This window comes from Heterocephalus glaber, unplaced genomic scaffold (assembly GCF_053883595.1).
Source record: "Heterocephalus glaber isolate CG9 unplaced genomic scaffold, H.glaber_assembly_v1.0 deba00000071, whole genome shotgun sequence".
NCBI lineage: Eukaryota > Metazoa > Chordata > Mammalia > Rodentia > Bathyergidae > Heterocephalus > Heterocephalus glaber.
The window spans coordinates 17218255-17239346 of NW_028258137.1; the positions used below are offsets into that span (position 1 = coordinate 17218255).

At 39.4% G+C, this 21092-nt stretch overlaps 1 protein-coding gene and 1 pseudogene across 4 annotated transcripts in view; both read right to left on the minus strand.

Moving 5' to 3' along the window:
* Tango6 (transport and golgi organization 6 homolog) overlaps positions 1 to 21092 on the minus strand; it is a 216388-nt gene that overhangs the window by 189235 nt on the left and 6061 nt on the right. For 3 of the 4 annotated variants that reach the window (XM_004843232.4, XM_021256790.2, XM_087213038.1), the window contains exons 2-6: positions 10561 to 11201; positions 8332 to 8448; positions 6155 to 6296; positions 4656 to 4792; positions 477 to 639 (exon numbers count right to left, since the gene is read on the minus strand). In XM_004843232.4, coding sequence (XP_004843289.3) covers positions 477 to 639; positions 4656 to 4792; positions 6155 to 6296; positions 8332 to 8448; positions 10561 to 11201 — 1200 coding nt within the window. Of the gene's footprint in view, positions 1 to 476; positions 640 to 4655; positions 4793 to 6154; positions 6297 to 8331; positions 8449 to 10560; positions 11202 to 13907; positions 14175 to 21092 lie in introns of those variants that run through there. The other variant, XM_087212952.1, reaches the window with a different exon arrangement.
* Positions 17549 to 17633, minus strand: LOC147830630 (U2 spliceosomal RNA; annotated as a pseudogene).

Sequence of the window (21092 nt, forward strand, 5' to 3'; positions counted from 1 at the left end):
CCCGGTACCAAAAAAAACAAAACCATTTTCACATATATAGAGAAAAAAGAAGCAAACATGATCAAAATGTGAACTACTGATCAATCTGGGAGAAGCATATGAATGTGCGATGCACTCTTGGAATTTTTGCGAATTTTTCAAAATAAAAAGTTGGGGGACCAGTTATGGTACTGTACACCTATAATCCTAGCACTCTACACATTGGGAGGATTGCAAGTTAAAGCCCAGTTTGGACAAGTTACTGAAATCCTGAAATCAAAATCACTGGAATAAAAAAACACATAAATAAAAAGTTCTAAAGATACAGCTCAGTGTGAAAGGCCTGGGCTCATTCCTGGTACCACAAAAAAAGAAAATAAAATGGGAGGAGGCACTGAAGACACTGAAATGCCACAGGCTTAAATCATTTAAATCTGAAATACTGAAGATAGCTGTTTAGAGGGAGAGAAATCCAACCACCAGACTTTCTGCTTTACCTGCTGTATTCAAACATCGTTGAAGAGGAGCTAACAGTGGTTGAAGCAAATAATTTGCTGCCAATTGTGGGTGTTCTCTAGACATAGTGATAAAGGTAGTAGTGGCAACTCTCTGAAATTGTCGCACTGTCAATTTATCTTGAAAATGAAATAAATCCAGAATCTACAACAAAAATTACATGAAGTAAATACTAGGTTCTTTGCAAGGAATGCAGTAACTAAGGAAAAAAAAACATTTAAAGTATTTTACAGTATTTCCTTAAGCCAAAAAATAAAATTATCACAATAATATTGCCTGAACAGAATTTTTTTTTTGGTACTGGGAATCGAAACTCACAACCTTGCACCTGTGAGGCAGGTGCAGTGTCACTGAGCTAAATCCGTGGCCCTGAACAGAATTATTTTAAAAACCCAATATCAAAGAGTACAAGAGCTGAAGAGACTTTTTTTTTTGGTACTAGGTATTGAACTCGGGACCTTGCATTTGTGAGGCAGGTGGCGGCACCACTGAGCTAAATCCCTGGCCCTGAAGAGACTTTTTTTTCCGGTAGTGGGCATTGAACTCAGGACCTTGTGCTTGGGAGGCAGGCGCGGCACCACTGAGATACATTCCCAAATAGACTTTTAAATAAGTCATTTTATCAAGTTTATATAATATGTCCCCATTGTAGATAACTGGGAAAACCAAATTTTCAGAAGAAAACTAAAATCTTCCCACATCACTAAAAATATTTTTGGTGTGTTTTTTCCAGTACATTTTCTGTATATTTCTTCCTTCTTTATAATTGAGATCACACTTAATATTTAATTTTGTGTATTGCTGGAACCTTCTTATATAAATTCCTCAAAAAATTACATTCAAGTTGGGCATGGTGGCACACATCTACAATCCCAGCTACTTAGCGGCTAAAGCAGGAGGATCACTTGAGCCCATGAGTTCAAGGTTAACCTGGGCAACACAACAAGACACCACCTCAAAAAAATAAATAATTAAAATTTAAAAAAAAGAAAAAAGGAAAGAAGCCAGGCATGGTGGCATAGGCCTGTAATTTAGCTCCATAGCAGGCTGAGGCAGAAGGATTGAATATTCAAGGTCAGTGTGGGGAACTTAGAGATACCTTGTCTCAAAATAAAAATTTAAAAAGAGCTGAGGAGGGCCGGGGATTTAGCTTAGTGGTTTCGCTGCCTGCTGCGCAAGTGCAAGGACCCGAGTTCAAGCCCCAGTAACCCCCCCCCCCCAAAAAAGAGCTGGGGATGTAGCTCAATGGTAGAGCACTTAATGGCCGGGGATGTAGCCCAGTAGTGTCACACCTGCTGGCAAGCGCAAGGTCCTGAGTTCGATCCTGGTTCTGGGAAAAAAAATGGTAGAGCACTTACCTAGCATATGCAATCCTCCAATTTCCAAATATTCATTTTCCCCTAAAATTTTGCTAATTATAAATATCACAGTCAATTGAAATTATTTGTTTATAGCATATAACATATTTAGGGTCTAAGGAGCCTGATGTGTCTGAACCACCCCAGAGGAGAATTGATTTTATTCCAAAAAATAAGCAACCTTGGGGCCGGGGATTTAGCTCAGTGGTGCCACTGCCTGCCTTGCACAAAGCCCCAAATTCAATCTCCAGTACCAATAAATAAATAAATAAATAAATAAATAAATAAATAAATAAGCAACCTTGGGCCACAGATGTAGCTCAGTGGCACCCCACCTACCTGGCAAGTGTAAAGTCCTGAGTTCAATTCCCTCTGAGGAAAAAAAAGCAACCAATGGCAAAGTTCATTTCCAATTGTTGACTTAACAGTCAAAAGCTCTTGAACTTTTTGCAGACAAGCGAACTCTCTGCCTAAAAACAGACTTTGGCATTGCCAAAGGAGGACTCAGCAAGCCTGAAACCATTGCTCTTTATCATTTCTTAAGAACAGAGATCCTAGCTACTAGTTTTAGAAAATAATTACTCATCATTGTAGCAATAAATTTAGTATTTTTCAAGTAAGATCTTGGAGCCAGGCACAGTGGTGAACACCTGAAATCCCAGCTACTTGGGAGGCTGAGGCAGAAAGACTGCTTGAGCTCATGTTCAGGGCCAGCCTGGGCCACATAGTGAGACAATGACTCTTTTTTAAAAAAAAAAATTAAATGTATAGATTCTTTAACCAGTCATTTCAATTCTAGAAATTTTTCCTATGATAACAACTGCACATGTCCCAAAGATTTATGTATTTTAATGGCAGTGCAGTTTGTAATAGTAAAAAAATGGAAATAACTCAAATGTTCATCAATAGCAGACTAGTTAGATAAATTTGGGTACATTAACAATACCAAATACTAAGCACACATAAAAAAGAATGAGGGGCAGAGGGCATAAAGAGAATTAAGATATGTTATGTACATGTACCAACTACCCGTGATGAATGCAATCATTATGTACTACAAACATGTACTAATAAAAAGAAAAAAGAAAAAGGACAAGTAGAAATAAAAATAAAAATTTTAAAAAGAATGAGGTATCTGTGAAATGACTATATGAAATGACATACAGGAATACAAAGTGTGATCAAAATATACAGTGAATTTAAACATTTAAAAACCTTCATTATAGTAAAAGACATATTGCTATTAATCCTCCTCAAAATATTCTTCCCCATTTCATTTTATTTTATTTATATTTTTGGTACCAGGGATCGAACCTTGTGCTTTCGAGGCAGGTGGCAGAACCACCGAGCTAAATCCCAAGCCCATTCTTCCCCATTTCACACTTATCCATAGTTCTTGGTGCTTGCTGAAGAAGTCTGAAAGTCTTCTTTCTTTCTCTTTTTTTTTTTTTTGTGGTACCGGGGATCGAATTCGGGACCTTGAGCTTCCAAGGCAGGCGGCAGCACCACTGAGCTAAATCCCTGGCCCTGAAAGTCTTCTTTCATATGCGTCTTTATGAGGTGTGATCACAATATGGTAAATGTTCCTGCCAAGTGCCATCCAATGAAAAAGCATTATAAAAACATTATGGTATGTCTTCATCCACTTTATTCAGTGGATCTGGTATCGTGCGACTTCTGGTTGTCCCTAAAGTCAAAATGACTATAAAAGGTAAATATTTTAATTGACTCGGGACATTGAGACACCCATGACAGCACAACTAAAGACATGAAAGAGGAGTGCCAGAACTGCTTCAGAAAGTGGCAAGAATGATGGAAAGTGTGTTGGAAACAAGAAAGATTATTTTGAGGCAAACTAATCACAATGTGTCTCTTACTGTAATACATTTTTGAAAACATTCACTGTACTTTTCAGTCACACCTCATATCATTAAGTGGAAAAAGCAAAATGAAAAGCAATGCATATGGTAGGTTATCATTTGAAGAAAAATTAGAATTATATATACACATATACTCAGATACCCACATATAACTCTACATATACCATACATAGACTATCTCTGAAAAATAAATAAAATTGGTAGCACTGACTTCCTCTGAGGGACCTCTCACAGCAGCTCTGACTACCTCTGAAGGACTACCTCTGGCAGGCAGACTTCTCAATTTAATCTTCTGTCCTTTTAAAAATTATTATCATGGTAGTTTACCTCCTTTAGCTAATATCTACTTTAAAAACTAATTTAAACACAAAGAAAAGAGAATACAATGCAACTTTATAGTTTCATATGCTAGCTCTGTAGTACATTGACCTAGTCATTTAAGAATGATGAGGAATTCTTTTTTTTCTTGCAGTGCTGGGGTTGAAACCCAGGGCCTCGCACATGCTAGGCAAGTGCTCTCCCACTGAGCTCCATGCCCAGACCTGGGGGGTATTCTTAAACCTAACAGTTAAGTGGATCTTTTCCACGCGTTTTTATTCCCTTAGTAAGAAGGCTGAACAATAAACTTAAAAATTATGTTGCTCTTACTTCAATTTTAAAGAAACATTTAAAGTCCTCTTTCTCTAAATAAGCAGAGGTTACTGTGTTCTCTCCTGCACACATGGCCCACCCTCATGCTATAGGGTGTACTTCTTTTCCTACCTTTATTTAGCCCAACTCACTTTGCAGAGCCTGTTTCTTTTCCTATGTTTAATAAAACGTTGCTACCATTACAGATAAATAAATAAATAAGTGAGCAAGCAAGCAAGCAAGCAAACAAACAGATAATTCTTGAATGGTCAAAAGAAATGAGATGATTTACCTGGGGGCAAATGTCCCTGTAATAATCCTCTGGTGAAAGAGATTGCTGGGGACAAGAGGCCAAGATTTTTGCAATCAAGTCACACTTTTTCCAGTCAGCAGCTGTTGCCTCAGCATCACTCCCACCAGCTGCCCCAGCTGTCACAATGGAGAGAGATGTCAAACACCACAGTAGTTCCCTATTTAAAGTCTCCTGTGACAGATGTGCCTTATAAAAATCTATATCACATACAGAAGAACAAAGATGAGAACAACAGCAAACTTAACAGAAGTCATACAACCCAGAAAACAATGTAGTGACATCTTTGAAGTACTAAAAGAAAAAACTGTCCACCTATAATTTTGTACCCAGGAAAATACCTTTCAAAAAGAAAGGTTAAAAAAAAGAAAAAGGTAAACCACGGTACCTGCCTGGTAAGTGCAAGGTCCTGAGTTCAATTCCTGGAACTGGAAAAAAAAAAGGGGGGGGGGGCTGGGGACGTAGCTCAGTGGCACAGCGCCAGTCTGGCAAGTGCAAAGTTCTGAGTTGCACACCAGGCATAGTGGTGTGTACCTGTAATCCCAGCACTCCGGAAGGCTGAAGCAGGAAGATCACGAGTTTAAGCCTAACCTGGGCAGTTTAGTGACTTAGCCAGGCCCTGTCGCAAAACTTAAAAAATTTTTTAAAGGGCTGGAATGTAGCTGAGTGTAAAGGCTGTGAGTTCTATCCCTAGTACTGCTAAGGAAGGTGAAATGAAGATGTTTTCAAATAAATAAAAGCTAAAAGAACTCATTGCCAGTAGCTCCAAGAAATGTCAAAAGAAACAGGCATGGGGGCCGGGGATTTAGCTCAGTGGTCCCATCACCTGCCTCGAAAGCACAAAGTCCTGAGTTCAATCCCTGGTACCAAAAAAAAAAAAGAGAAACAGGCATGGGTGGCTCACATCTGTAACTCAGTGACAGGTAAGCTGAGGCAGGAAGATTCCAAGTTTGAGCCCAGCCTGGGAAATTCAGTGAAGACCTATCTCAAAACAAAAAATATAAAAAGGGGTAGAGAGATAGCTCAGTGCAATCCCCAGTACCACAGAGGAAATTTTTTTAAAACATTGTCAAAGAAATTTCAGGCAGAAGGAAATTTGGATCTATACAAAAAAGTGAAAAGCACCAGCAATGGCATATATGAGAAAAAATATATATGTCAGTAGCTAACAACAAATATACACATGTACAAGCAGGGGGAGAATTTCATAGAAAAACAGGGTCCAAATTTTGTGACAGCAGCTCTCTAATTTGTATGCCCTGGGTGAAGCCTAATCCTTATTTTTTATTTTATTTTATTTTTTGCAAAGCTGGGGATCAAATCTAGGGTCTGATGCGTGTTAGGGAAGCACTCTAACCCTGGGCTAAACCTCCAGTTCTCAGACTGGGTTCAAAGGCAAAGGCTAACAGCCGGTGATTCACTTCAGACCCCGACTCAAAGGGACATGGAAACCAAAGTAACAGAAACATGTGGTCTCTTACCACCTGCTCCTTCCAAAATGCCCCGGACTACTGCCTGGACACCACTGGGTCTCATTAACCTTTCCGAGAGCAGTTGCCCACACAGATGGCGAAGCCAAGCTGGGGTCCGACACCTAAGCTGTGTCTTCACATCTGTGCAAGACTGATGAGAGGAAGACAAAGTATGAATTATGAATGTCAATGAAACAGATATAATATGTACACATTATTTTTTAAAAAGTACTGAGTCATACTGACAACACTATATTCTACAGACCATAGGAGAGCAAACTTTGGCGGGGGGGGGGGGGGGGTATCTCAGTGACCTGGAATGTGCTTAGCATGTGGGAGGTCCTGAGTTCAATCCTAGGACCAAAAAAAGGAAAAGAAAAGTAATATTTTTTTCCTTAAAAAAACCCAACTCTTTTTACAAAACCTTCAGCATTACTTGTAAGGCAGTAGAAATACAGTGAAATATCAATGAAATATCAAATCCAAAAATAGACAAACACATCATGAGTATAATGTACTGGGGAACACAAAGTTAATGTGACCAATCTCTGAATGCAGTCCTTCCAATCAAATCTAGCTTCCAGAAAGATTTGTATGATCATTGTTTTGCTACTAAAAAAGCAGTTTACAACTATGAGGAGCATGCCAGACTTTGACTCCATGATCTTGGATATTCTGATTCCTACAACACTTCAGTTTCAAGAAAGAGTTAAACTTCTTCAAGGGCTCCTTTTTTTTTTTAATGCTGGGGTTGGAACTCTGGATCTTGTGCTTGCGAAGCAGGCAGCGGAACCACTAAGCTAAATCCCCGGCCCCAATGGCTCCTTTTTGAGAGATCTTTGGAATCAGCATGAACAAAGCAGATTTACCATTTTTATTCTGTGCTATAATGTTAATTGTGTTGTTGTCAACCATTGTACTTTACTATATAAGCATCAAAATTAGTGGCAGAAATATTTAATCTTTCATAGTCTGTCCTCTTTCTTTTCTTTTTAAGGATTAATAATTATCATTTATTAAAAGAGTATGAAGTACCAGGCACTATGATGAATATCTTCCATGTGATCTAAAAAGGGACTTACAAGGAGAGCACTGTTTTTATTCCCCATTTATTTTAGGGGTAAGCAAAGTGAGGAAGAGAAAGGTTTACAAATTGATACACTTGCAATCTGGGGTTGAATTCTGGTGTACCTAACCCCAGTATGTTTGCTTTTCACTGTGTTCTTATAATGCATTTTGTTTAATCTGGCAAACTGTGGACTATTCACAGTAATGGAGTATGATGCCTGACGGAAGCTACAGGAACATTCTAGGGATGAGAGGAAAACGACTCAACCAGGAGATATCTTTACTGCCAGCTTCCGCTGGTCCTTTTTCCTCGAATACAACTCCTTCCTCTCTCATTCTTTACATATCTAGGTTCATAACAAAAACAGATACTAAAAACAAATAGACAATTCTATCTGCATCATCAAAGAAAATAATTTCAGATAAATAATTATTTTTAAAGAAAAACAGGAACTGGGCCGGGGATTTAGCTCAGTGTTTTCGGCGCCTGCTGCGCAAGCGCAAGGACCCAAGTTCAATGCCCCGTACCAAAAAAAAAAAGAAAAGAAAAACAGGAACTATTTAATACCAGTAGTATACTAGTATGTTTTTCAAACAAAGGAAGTAAAAATAGAAACAATAGCTCTAATTTTAATTTCTTGACTTCAAATACTCCCTTCAAAGATAAGTCATCTAAATACTTCCGCCAAAAGTATATATTGTCAAACAGCCAAATTGTAGTTTAAAAAAAGACCCAGTTGGCTGAGGATTTAGCACAGTGGTTGCACTGCCTGCCTTGCAAGTGCAAGGACCCGAATTCGATCCCTGGTACCAAAAAAAAAGAATCACCTAAAAAAAAGACCCAGTTTCAGAACAAATTAAATAAACTTTACAGAAGACTGCTATAAGCTTTAAAAAAAGTGATCAAAATATTCTTGGGAAAGTGGCCATTGGTCCATGAAAGAAAAGGTCTTTTAATGTCACTTAGTTTTATAAACACCATTTAATGATCTAAAGGATGAAGTAAAGCTCAACTAGATCATTAAATAGGGAACTAAAGTTATCTAATCTTTCAGAAGACAACACACCACACACTATCAGTTTATGATTCACCCATAAGACCTCCTGGGCCCGAATACCTGGGGAGGTCCTCCCTGGAGGATAAGTAATTCCCGGACTGCTAATGGCTGATACACTTGATCCAGCATGTCTCTCAAGGCTTCCCTAGATAGAGTTCTTTCCTCTTCAGTTAAAACCTAAAGAAAACATGGACTTGACTTTAGCAAAATATAAACCAGGCAGAGAATAGAAGGCAATATTGCTGTAATACCAGACAAAGGTACTTGTGAGGGAAGAGAAAGGAAGGCTTCTATTCTCCCTTGATTTCTTTCTACAAGGAGGAGGCTGTGCTAGGAAAACACTCCTGGCTCTGTCTCCTTCCATCACTCACTATACTTCTTGGCAGGAGATATGACTTACCTTATTAGTAACTCGAAATACACTCATTGCCAGTTTTGTTATGTACCATCCCATTCGTTCTTCTTTTCTCATAGGCTGTTCTGCTCCATCTTGCTGAGCAAGAACATATGTATCTCTTGCTATGGGGCAGAAGGTGCTGCAGTGCTTCTGGAACTAGTGGATAATGTGTCTAATTCTGGAGTGCAGTTAGATTTGTCTCTACCTATAAGCTACCTCCTCCAACTTCATCTTTACAAGCAATAGAGGTGACATTTTGACTTTTCATCTCTCTTATTCTGTTAACTGGTCTTTTCATTCATGTGGAACTTGGCCAGAAAAAAGCAGTGCTATTCTGGTGCACCCTTGAGCACCAACAGTACTGTTCCCTTTGGTGATTACCACTTACCCTGACCCAAACAGCCAGGGTCCTGTCCATCTCTATTTAGCACACTGACATTCAAGTACTATCCAGAGCAGCAGTCACTGGTGGAATTTCATCCAGCTTTATAATATACACTCATGGAGCCTCCTCTCTGCCAACTTCCCATCTGCCTCCCTACTTGGTTCTGTGTTCTCCTTTTCTTTTCTGTCTGTTGCCTAAGACTCTGGAGTACTTCATAGCCTTACAAACAGTAATAAGACCTTTGATCCAGATCCCCCCTAACTCAGGGAAGTGCAGGCTATATGCACTTCTGGAACTGTCAATACATATCACTCTCAAGTAAAAAGCACAGTGCTCTGCTCTCAGGGTGCTGGGGAGTTCAGAATTTTGTGCTACTTCTTGGATGACAGTAGCTTTTAGGCAAAGGCTTATGAACACATGCAGGAGAGAAAATCAACACAAAAGGAACAGGTACGAGGATAACACAGGCAGGTGAAAGAGAAGTAAAGGCATGGTGAGACCTGGATATACAGTTAAGAATCACCCTGAGGGCTGGGGATTGAGCTCAGTGGTGCCCGTGGATGCCTCAAAAGCACAAGGTCCTGAGTTTGATCCCTGGTACCAAAAAAAAAGCATCACTCTGAATATGAGCCACAGTGACCCTCAATACATTTATGTCTTAATTTTGTGTGTTCTGGGGATGGAACTCAGGCCCTTGTTCATGCTAGGCAAGCTAGGTACCACTAGGCCTCGTGCCCATTTTGACACATAACTACTTTAACTGCTTTTTCTGGCTAGCTCCTAGGCTAATGCCAGTGTCTTCATGGGGGCAGTGGTGGTCCTCTCACAGGGGACACAGTGGTCCCTGCTATATCATACTTCTGAGCGTTATCCCCCAGTGTGTGAATTACTTGAAGAAGAGGGCTAATTCTTATGCTGCTGTACTCTCCACAGCAACTTCTATGGTCCAGAATCTCAGCTAGCACTCAACTGGTTACTGACTGATAGCGCAGAACAGACGTGTACCCCTAATAGTGAATAATACCAGTGAACACTGACTGAATTACCATTAGATCAGTAGCTCTACATTCTTACTCATTTGATCCTCCCAATAAATTAATGAAGGAGATATGAATGGTTTAATCCTAATATTATTAGTAATTACTTTCTGTTAAGCACTAGGGGAGGAATGGCGTAGGTACTTTATACATAGTCACCTTCCAAGGGAAGTATTATACACATTTGGAAACAGAGGTTCAAAGAAATAGCTTCCAATTGCTTTTCCACAAAATGACAAGGGACAGATGAAATGGACTCTCCAGGTGGGTAAAGGACCAGCATCCAACAAATGTGGCCTCCAACCCCACCAAAGAATTAATTTACCCACTGATATGCTTTGACATTGAACGTAAGTTCTAGGTCTTTCAATGAGCCCATTTTCAAAGAGCTAAGAGTTGTGTTTAGAACCACCATACACAAATACATATACACAGTCTCTCTCTCGCTCAAGCTTTCAATGCATGCTTACCTCTTCTGCAGGTGTCAGTGGCTTTCTTTTGATTGGGCAGAATCCCAGTTGGCACAGACCTGCTGCAATATCCCCAAAGTGGCGGCAGAAAATCAAGCTCCCCAGAGATGCATGCTGAGCAACATTTAGGAGGACTCTGCAGCTCGTATAAAGTCTCTGGGCTGCATGGGGGGCAGCATCCAGACTCACCACATCTTGAACAACAGCACCAAACTCAGTCCTGTATTTCAGAGGAACTCCAATACCAGCCATGAGATAGGGACAGACACCCAAGGTGACTACAAATTGCAAAGTGGACTGGACGGTCTTCTGCTGTGAGATACTAAGTACATCAGGGCTCAGGGCAGGAGCAACTTCTGGAGTTCTAGGGTTGGGTTTACCTGGATTGAAGTCAGCTGCGAGGCGGATCATGGTGTCCTTCAAGCACAACAGCAACAACAAAGCTTGAGAAGTAAAACTCCAAGTGATGTCCACAGAGTTTTGTGGCCACTCTGCCTGATTAATAATTTCATCCCGTAGGAGCTTCAGTGTCTTCCACTGAGGATCCCTCAGAATCTTGTCCTCCAAGGCAGAGAGGTTAGATTTCAAAGTAGCCAGTAAGACATCATGTTTTGTGATCTGTAGTGAACTTGAACCTGACCCTTTTGAGAACAACAACAAAAAAAGATTACATATAAGGCAAACAAACTGTGATTTTCTCTGTGTAGAATGCCTTGCCCTCTCCAGCAAGGGTATAGAGGATAAGGGGAGGAAGAACAGGTGGAGAAAGGGATTTTTAGAGATATGAAATTATTTTTCTTAAACAATTCTCCACGATACTGTAACAGTGGAAATTTAACATTATTCAATTATCCAAACTCATACAACTATATACCTCCAAGAGAGAACCAATTATAACAAATGTACCACACTAATGGAAGATGTTAATAATAGGGGAAACTGGAGTTGAGGTGAAGAAGGAACTATGGGAACTCTCTCTCTCTCTTTTTTTTTTTTGTGGTACTGGGGACCGAACTTGGGACCTTGCGTTTGCAAGGCAGGCGATGGCACCACTGAGCTAAATCCCTGGCCACTATGAGAACTCTCAGTACTTCCTTTTTCCTTTTTCTTTTTTCTTTTTTTTTCCGGTACCAGAAATCGAACTCAGGGCCTCACACTTGCTGGCAGGTGCTGCGCTGCTGAGCTACATCCCTGGCCCCCTACTTATTTTTTCTACATACATAAAGACACTGTAAAAAATAAAACATATTAGGCACAGAGAGTGGTGGCACATGCCTGTAATCTCAGCACTAGGGAGGCTAAGGGAGGAAGATCACCAAGAGTCCAAGGCCACCCTGGACTACATAGTGAGACCCTGTCTCCAAACAACAACAACAACAAAACAAAAACAAAAACAAACCACCTATAAATAAATGAATAAAAAATATTCATAATTTTTTAAAGCCTTAAGGGGGCTGGGAATATAGCTCATTGGTACAGGGCCCTGGATTCAATCCCCAGCACCACAAAAACAATAATAACCCTTAACGAAATATTAGTAAACCAAATCCAGCAAGATATAAAAAGAGTAATATTTTATTACTAAGTGGTGTTTATCCCAGGAAGGCATAGTTGGTTTAACATTTAAAACTCATTCAAGGGCTGGGGATTTAACTCAGTGGTTCCGCCACCTGCCTTGAAAGCACAAGGTCTGCAGTTTGATCCCAGGTACTAAAAAAAAAAAAAAAAAGAGTCAGTTTGAAATGGCTCCTACAGGCCAAAAACTGGACAGGAACAATGAGTGCAATTGAAACATATCAAGTATACAAAAATCTAAGACTCATAATACAACAAAAAGGTAACTTCCTTGGGTTACCTTTGGAGATTGCTCAAACATTTATGATTCTGAAAACCAATCAACAAAGAAACACTCTCATCCTAACTGTACTGGAATATATACAGGTACATATGCATAGACAAGGGCCTTAAAGTTGTGTTTATTTTGTTTTGGTGATACTGGGGATTGAATCCAGGAAGCACTGAGTTATATTCCCAGTCCTTTTTTTTTTTTAGTTTTTGAAACAGGGTCTTGTTAAATCACTAAATTCCCCAGGGTAGGCTTGAACTTGCAATCTTCCTGCCTCAGCCTTCCAGAGTGCTGGGCTTACAGGCATGCACCACATGCCTGGGTGACTGTTGTTTGTTTCTGTGGGGTTGTTTTTTTTTTTTTTTTTTTTTTTGAGATCAGGTCTCACTGTGTAGTTCAGGCTGGCCTTGAACTTGCAGTGATCCTCTTGCCTCACCCTTTACCACTCCCAGCTGCTATTTTTTTTCTTACTTGTATTTTTTAATTGCCTATAGTAAATACACACCATTTCTGTACTAAAAAGTTACTTTAAGATTATATTTTGTCCCTTTTTTATTGTAATCATTTCATCTGAAGGTACACAAAAATTAATCAACTGCTTTTATATGAGACTATGAAATAACAATGCCATTGCTTCCAATAAAGAATCAATAATTGTTTTTATAGCATTAAGGTAATTACAGTCATTTGGAAAGATAGCATCAACTGAGACTTTTTTGCACTTACCACTAATCCATTTTAAACAAAAGCCAATTCCAGAAAAAGTGCAGTTATGCCAAGAACAGATAAGAAAGCACATGGATCTCACAGGCTATGCTATATCAAACAGATGAAAAGTAAAATTGATTTTATACCATAAGTCTATACAAATAAATAAGATCCTATCTTCTTTTCCTGTACGTATGCTTAGATTTCTTACATAAATAACAAAGTACATTCCATCACTTCAACAGAATGAACTACTTGGAAAAAAACTTAAAAGAGCAGATAATCAACTCCCAAGATTTATGCTTACTTTTTCTTACTTTTATCAACTTCCTGACATATTTAACCTAAGCAGAAAAATCTTGTCTGTAAATTAAGCATACAAGTCTACATGTGTCTTGAAGAATTCTCCCTGGTTACATATATCCCATGTTGCTTTTAGTTTCCCATCTCTTCTTTGCTTCAAACCCCCATGCGAGTTTCTTCTTTTTTCGAGCAGTCTGTGATTTTTCAGCCTCCTTTTTGGCTTTTACAAACTTGTGACAGGCAATTGCTTTGGCCATTTTTACACCAAGCTCTCAAGTAGCTAGCTGGTTGCTGAGTTCCTCAGCCTTCTTAACATCCCACTCCTCCACAGCCTGGTCTATCCTCTTTTCAAGGCCAGACTTTTCAACCTTTTTCTTTTTAACAGGGGGTTCAAATCTATCATTGGCTCCAAAATACTAAGTAAGCTCCTTCCACTGGGTTTCATTTAAGGACTGCTCACTATGAGATTCTTTTTCATTCTTCAATTTACCTTTTCTGGAGCGTTTTCTCTTTTTCACTTTGAATCTTGAGGCCAAAGTTTTCTGTTCAGAATGTTTCTTATGCAATTTTTGAAATTTGTTCCACATATTTAAGGGAATTCCAGAAGGGCACTCTTCATATGCATTTGCCTTGGCCTCTGTTTCGATTTTTGGTCCATCTGCTGACAAATCTGAGATTTCTGTGTCTTAAATGGTCCCAGTCTCTTTATCTTCCTGTATGTTATGATTAAAGTTCTGTGGTGTGGCCTCATCTTCAGAATTCGACTCAATATCACTTTCATTTAGGCCAGGAGGCAGCAGTCCGCTCCACATCTTTTCTTCGATCAGGAAGCAGCCACTCGGCATCCATCTTAAGATCTCATCAATATCCAAGATTATAAAACAATACATTTTATAATACTATTTTCATAAAAAGAAAAAATAAGGGCTAGACCTAATATAGCACTGTGGTAGGGTGCTTGCTTAGCATTTCAGATGCCCCAAATTTGATCCTCATCACTGCAAAAAAAAAAAAAAAAAAAAGCCAGCTGTGGTAGCCCACACCTATAACCCCAGCACACAGGAGTCTGAGATAGGGGAATTACAAGTTCAAAACCACCCTGGGCTACAAAGTGAGTTCAAGGCCAGCCTAGACTACATAGGGAGACCATGTGCACCTCACCAAAAAGAAAAAAAAAGGAAAGTTAATATTTCCTAGAATGTTAGTAGGGATAACTTCTAGATAATGAGATGAAGGTACTTTTCAATCTTCTTTTTCTTATTTTTAAACCTTTACCATAGTGAATACTAAATGCTTCTATAAAAAGAAAAAGTATTGGGCTGGGGATTTAGCTCAGGGGCACTGTGCCTGCCTTGCAAGTGCAAGGTCCTAAATTCAATGCCCAGCACCAAAGAAAAAAAGAAAAAGTATTAATGACTTTTTTTTTTTTAGTATATGTGCTGCCGAAGCAAGCACAACTTTTTTTTTTTTTTTTTTTTTTGAGACAGGGTCTATGTAGTTCAAACTGGCCTGAACTCACTATGTAACCCAGGCTAGCCTCAAACTCACAGCAATCCTCCTGCCTCAGCCTAAATTCTGGGATTACAGGCATGCGCCATCATGCCCGACCAATAGTTTTTTTATTGCTGAAAATGAACCCAGGGCCTGCGCATGGTAGGTAAGAGTTCTACCACTGAGCTACATCCCCAGCCCATTGTTTTTTTTTTTTTTTGGTACCAGGGATCAAACTTGGATCCTTGCGCTTGTGAGGCAGGCAGCGAAACCACTGAGCTAAATCCCCAGCCCCTGTTGTTCATTAAAAATAAGGAGAAGTTGGAGCCACGATATGCAGCTATAATCTTAGCTACTTAGGAGGATAAGGCAGGAGGATCACAAATTTGAGGCAAGCCTGGGGAATCTGGTGAGACTTGTCTCAAAATAAAAAATACAAAAAAGGAACTAGGGATATAGCTCAGTGGAAAGGACCTGGGTTCAATCCCCATTGAATAAATGAATATAAATCAAAAGTGTAAGAATTTTTCAGTACTTTTCTAGAACTGTCCAGGGCACTATTCTGATCTATTAGCTATTAGATGAGTGCTCTCACTGCTTGTTGTCACATTATGATCACTAAGCAACTTCTATACGATTTCCTGTGACATTATGAGATCTCTGAATCCAAGCATGGGACACAAAGAAATTGATTTAAAACAAAAGCTCTTTGTGAAGTTTTTCCAAAAGCCTTTTTATGAAAGTCTTCTCTGCCCTCTACTGGTGATGAAAATAAAATCTATGGTCTGAAAATAAATGGAGGCACTCTCTCAAAGCAGCAATTTTCAAAGTGTGGCAGAGACCTGGGGAGGTCTCCCATAATTCTCTCAGGGTTCTGCAAGCTCAAAACTATTTCATAATTAATGTGGCTTGGTGTTAAGAGTGCTTGCCTAGCATGTGTAAGGCCCTTGGATCAATCCCTGGCCCAGTAAAAACAAAAAACTATTTCATAATAAACACAAAGACTTTTTTTGCCTTTTTCACCTCTTTCATGACTGTCCAGAGTATGAAAAATTGATTGAGTTCAGATTCCATGTTGCAACAAACTTTTCAAAGATTACATTATTGAGTCTTAGTATGTTAAAAAAGAAAAATACAATTAGGTGACTGAAATCCCTCCCTTTCCCAACTATGTTATCTATGTGTGTCTAGGTATTCTTTACCTATTTCAATCAAAATGATCCCACCAACTGAATGGAGCAGATATAAACTCCATCTGGAAGGGCCTGGAGCTGTAGCTCAGTGGTAGGAGGCCTGCCTAGCATGTGTAAGGCCCGAGGTTTAATCCCCAGCACTGTCAGAAAAAAAAAAAATCCAGTTGTCTTTGAAGCCAAACATAAGATTTGAAATCATATAAAACCTGTTTCCACTAGTTATTTTACTTTGTAGTTATTTTTCTTTTTTTTGGACCGGGGATTGAACTCGGGTCCTTGTGCTTGCAAGGCAGGCAGTGGAACCACTGAGCTAAATCCCCAGCCCCTGTAGTTATTTTTCTTTGAAAAATGTCATGGCTGTCCTAACTTTCCATGATAACACATGCTGTGTTTCCCAGATGCACCCTGTAATTTTATCTTTGCTCTTACCCTCTCTTTACTTGGCCCAAACTCACTCAGCAGAGCCAGTTTCTGCCCCCACTCTTCACTTTTGGTTTCTTGAAAAAACTTTTTTTTTTTGGTACTGGGGATCGAACTCGGGACCTTGCACTTGGAAAGCAGGCGCCGGAACCACTGAGCTAAATCCCTGGCCCCTTGCCACTGCTTTTTTGCTTGCTTCATTCAATTCTTTGTTCGAGACCAGAAGAACCTTGAATCTAACTCTAAGAGAGGTGAGCAACCCAGAACCTGGTACCATTTAGTTGGTGAGCTACTTTTAGAAGAAGCTACCCAATAACACTACCACCAAGCTATACCTCCAGCGCCTACATCCTTCTCTTTGGAGCCTACATCTTTTCCTCTCAAGCTAGGTTCATTTTTCAAGGACTAGTTTAAGTGTCTTCTTCATAAGGCCTTCTTTGATTTCCTACTTTACTTTTTCTAGCACAATCCTAGGCAGTCAAAATGTACTGGATAAATAATTAGTAAATGAAAGAATTGCCTGCTTCTTCTTTTTTTTTTTTTTTTACTAATTGACTTTTTTTATTCCATATTAAGAGGGAAGTAAATTAATATCAAGTGCTTACAAGGTTCCCCATGCTTTATCCATTGTTGCCTGCTTCTTCTGTATTCCACATATTATTCTCATGAGCTCTTATTTTTGCCATAGATTTCACACATGTAATTTTATTATAGCATATTAACTTTTCTTGAGTAAATTCAGAGAGCAGAAAATGTAAAAAAAAAGCCAGGCCTGGTTGAGCGTGCCTGTAATCCCACCACTCAGGAAGCTGAGGTAGGAGGATGACCATGAGTTGGAGGCCAGCCTGGGCTACATAGTGAGTTCAAGGCCAGCCAGAAAACCAAAAAAAAAAAAAAAGAAAAGAAAAATGTCATTATATTGCTGGGTATGGTAGCACATGCCTATAATGCTAGCTTCTCAGGATTACAAATTTGAGCCTAGCCGAAGTAACTTAGTGAGAGGGTAGGGCTAGTATGGGGGTGAGAGGGAGGGTAACAGGTGGGATAAATATGATCAAAATATGTTATATGGATATATACACTTGATCTTAGCCAAAAGGCCGAGAAGCGATTGTTATATGCATATATAAATACCATACTGATCCCCAATATTTTGTAAAATTAATAGGCACTAATAAAATATATATATATATTTAAAAAGCTCTCTGAAACCCTCAACAATTTCTAAGAGCTTAGAAACTTTCTGAAACCAGAAAGTTTGAGAATTATTGTCTTAAAGTAAGGCTTCCCAAATTTTAGTCACATACGTCTATAGTTTATGCCATTTATATTCAGTGTATAAGCAGGTGCCAAGCAGATATGTTGGTTATCAAATGGCTACTGCCACAGGTTAAAGAGGCTAAAAGCTTTGGTAATCACTAGTATTGGAATTAATGGGATAAGGGTTATTTGTAGTAAAAAGTGGGCTCCTTATGGCAGAATGAGGTAGAATTGTCCCAGCTATACTGTTACTCTCTTTATTCATTTAAAAAAAATAGGCTAGTTATACCTAATACATTACTCTAAGTAAGTCAGTGTGTATTAATTCAATCATTACAAAACCCCGGGAGGTGGGTTAGGTCATTATTAGTCTCATTTCCAGCTGGGGAGACAGAGGTTAAGATATTCTTCCCTGCACAATTTGTAAAGTGGTAGAGCCTGGATTCAACCCCAGCAGTCCAGCTCTAGAACACAGCTCCTGATCTACTACATCATACATTCAGACTCAGTTTCTCCAGTACAACCCAAATCCATCCCTATCACACTGGGAAATGCCACCTTAAAATATCTATCCAAATAAAGTGTCATGATTTGTGTGGTACTTTTTATTAATTTCAGAGTGCAGGGTGGGGGGTAATAGCAAGTGTTTATAATCCCAACTACAATATTCTGGAGGCTTGAAGCAGGAGGATCACTAGAGCCTAGAAGTACAAGCCAATATGGGCAAAATAATGAGACCCTCTCTCAAAAAAACAATAGCTAGCATGATGGTGCACACCTATAACCCAGCTACTCTGGAGGCTGAGGCAGGAGTATCAAAAGTTTGAGGCCAAGCCAGGTGTGATGGTACATGCCTATAATTCTAGCAACTCAGGAGGCTGAGGCAGCAGGATCACTGTGAGTTAAAGGCCACCTTGAACTACATAATGAGACCCTGCCTCAAAAAAACAAAAAACACAACAAAAAAATATTTGAGGTCAGGGCCGGGGATTTAGCTCAGTGGTGCTGTGCCTGCCTTGCAAGCACAAGGTCCTGAGTTCAATCCCTGATACAAAAAAAAAAAAAAAGAAATAAAAAATTTGAGGTCAGTGTGGGCAATTTAGCAAGACCTCATCTCAAAATAAAAAGGGATGGGGATGTAACTCATCACCTCCTGGGTTCAAGCTCCAGTATCACACATACACACACACACACACACACACACCCCACAAAATAACATCAACAAAGTGCAAAACAATATGGTATGCAAAAATAAGTATGACACAATTTTGTTATTTACATATTAGTGGGATTATCAGCCCCTGCTCCATCCCCCATATAATTAAATTTTAATGACAGATCAGTGAATCTATTTTTTAATATTTATTTTTATATTGTTTTGAGAGAGGATCTCACTGTATAGTTCAAACTGGCCTCAAACTCACATCAATCTTCCTGCCTCAGCCTCTCAAGTGCTGGGATTTCAGGTGTGTGGTACCACACCCAGCTGAGTATACGCTTTGCAGACACAAAGCCAAAGCCCTGGGTTCAATCCCCAGCAAACCCTCTCCCCCAAAAAAAGAAGAAAAAGAAAAAGCAGCAGGCAGATGAACACAATATATAATAGACTACATATACTGTAGCCGAGCCTGGGTCCCAAGCCCTACCTTGGGGTGCCACCTGTAAATGACCCATGGGGCTGTCCTCATTTGGGGACCTAGACCAGCTACTTTGTTCTCCCAGACCATGGGGGGTGGGGATTGGTCGTTGAGAATGAATGACAAAGAGATACAGAGTCAGTTTAACATGTGGGTAGCCAGAGGGCTCTTGCCTCTTAGTAGGCAGAGGAGCCCCTAGCATCTGGCTCATCTTGCCTTTATTTACTCAGACAAGGCCATAAGCAATCAAAGTAACACAAGATTTATCTGCTTTCTGAGATTTTGCCCATAGTGCAAGACATGATTGATAAATCTAGAGAGGACACAGATAAAAAAAATAGAGGAGCTGAGGAACATGATGGAATCCTAACATAGGAAATGGAATCCATAAAACAGATGTAAACAGATTTCCAGGAGATTAAAAACTCCACTGAAAGTCTACACAGCAGAATGAGCCAATGTGAGGACAGAATTTCAGATATTGAAGATAAGATTGCAATTAATGACCAGGAAAAGAAAAATTGCTTTAAAATTGTAAGGGACCATGAGCAATCAATCCAGCAGCTGTTAGACAATGCAAAGAAGAATAACATAAGACTGACTGGAGTCAATGAAGAAACAGGAGAGAGTGCAGATGACATAAAAAAACTGTTCACAGAAGTGATGGCAGAAAAACTTCCCAAGCAAGGGGAAAGAACTTGACATACAGATAAGGGAGGTATATAGGACTCCAACTAGCCTTGATCAAAAAAAATCTACACATTGGGCCGGCGATTTAGCTCAGTGGTTCCGCTGCCAGCCTCACAAGCACAAGGACCCGAGTTCGATCCCTGGTACCAAAAAAAAAAAAAAAATTCTACACGTGGCATATAATAGTTAAGATTCCAGAAACCCAACAGAAGAACAAAGTTCTACAAGCAGTTAGAGAAAAGAAACAAATCACATACAAAGGAAAGCCCATCAGAATCACAGCAGACTTCTCAAAGCAAACCCTCAAGACAAGAAGAGCTTGGAGTGATGTATTCCAAGCCCTAAAAGAAAACAACCTCCAACTCACATTGATGTCCCCTGCAAAACTATCTTTCAAAACTGATGTTGAAATGAGATACTTTCATGACAAAAAGCACCTTAGGAACTTCATGAATACCAAACCAGCACTCCAAAAAATTTTAGACAATATCCTAGGAAAAGAAAATGAGAATCACAACCCCAGGAAGCCCAGCAGAATGAATCCATCGGGCAAAGGGGGAGAATCCAACAAAAAGAAAAAGTCATAAAAAAAAAAAAAGAAAAAGAAAAAAGTCATGACAAGGATAAGTCAATACGTGTCAGTTATAACCATCAATGTTAATGGTCTCAACTCACCAATCAAAAGAAATAGACTGGCAGAATGGGTCAAGAAGCAATATCCAACAATATGCTGCATAAAAGAAACACACTTAATTCAAAAAGAAACTCATAGACTGAAAGTTAAAGGGTGGAAAACAATGTGACAGGAACCCAAAAAAAAGCAGGAGTAGCTATCCTCTTTGCAGATCAAGTGGATTTCAAACTAACATTGATTAAGAAAGACAAAGAAGGACACTACATCCTTGTAAAGAAAACAATCCAAGAAGAAGAGATGACAATCATAAATATCTATGCATCAAACACTAGTGCACCCAACTATATAAA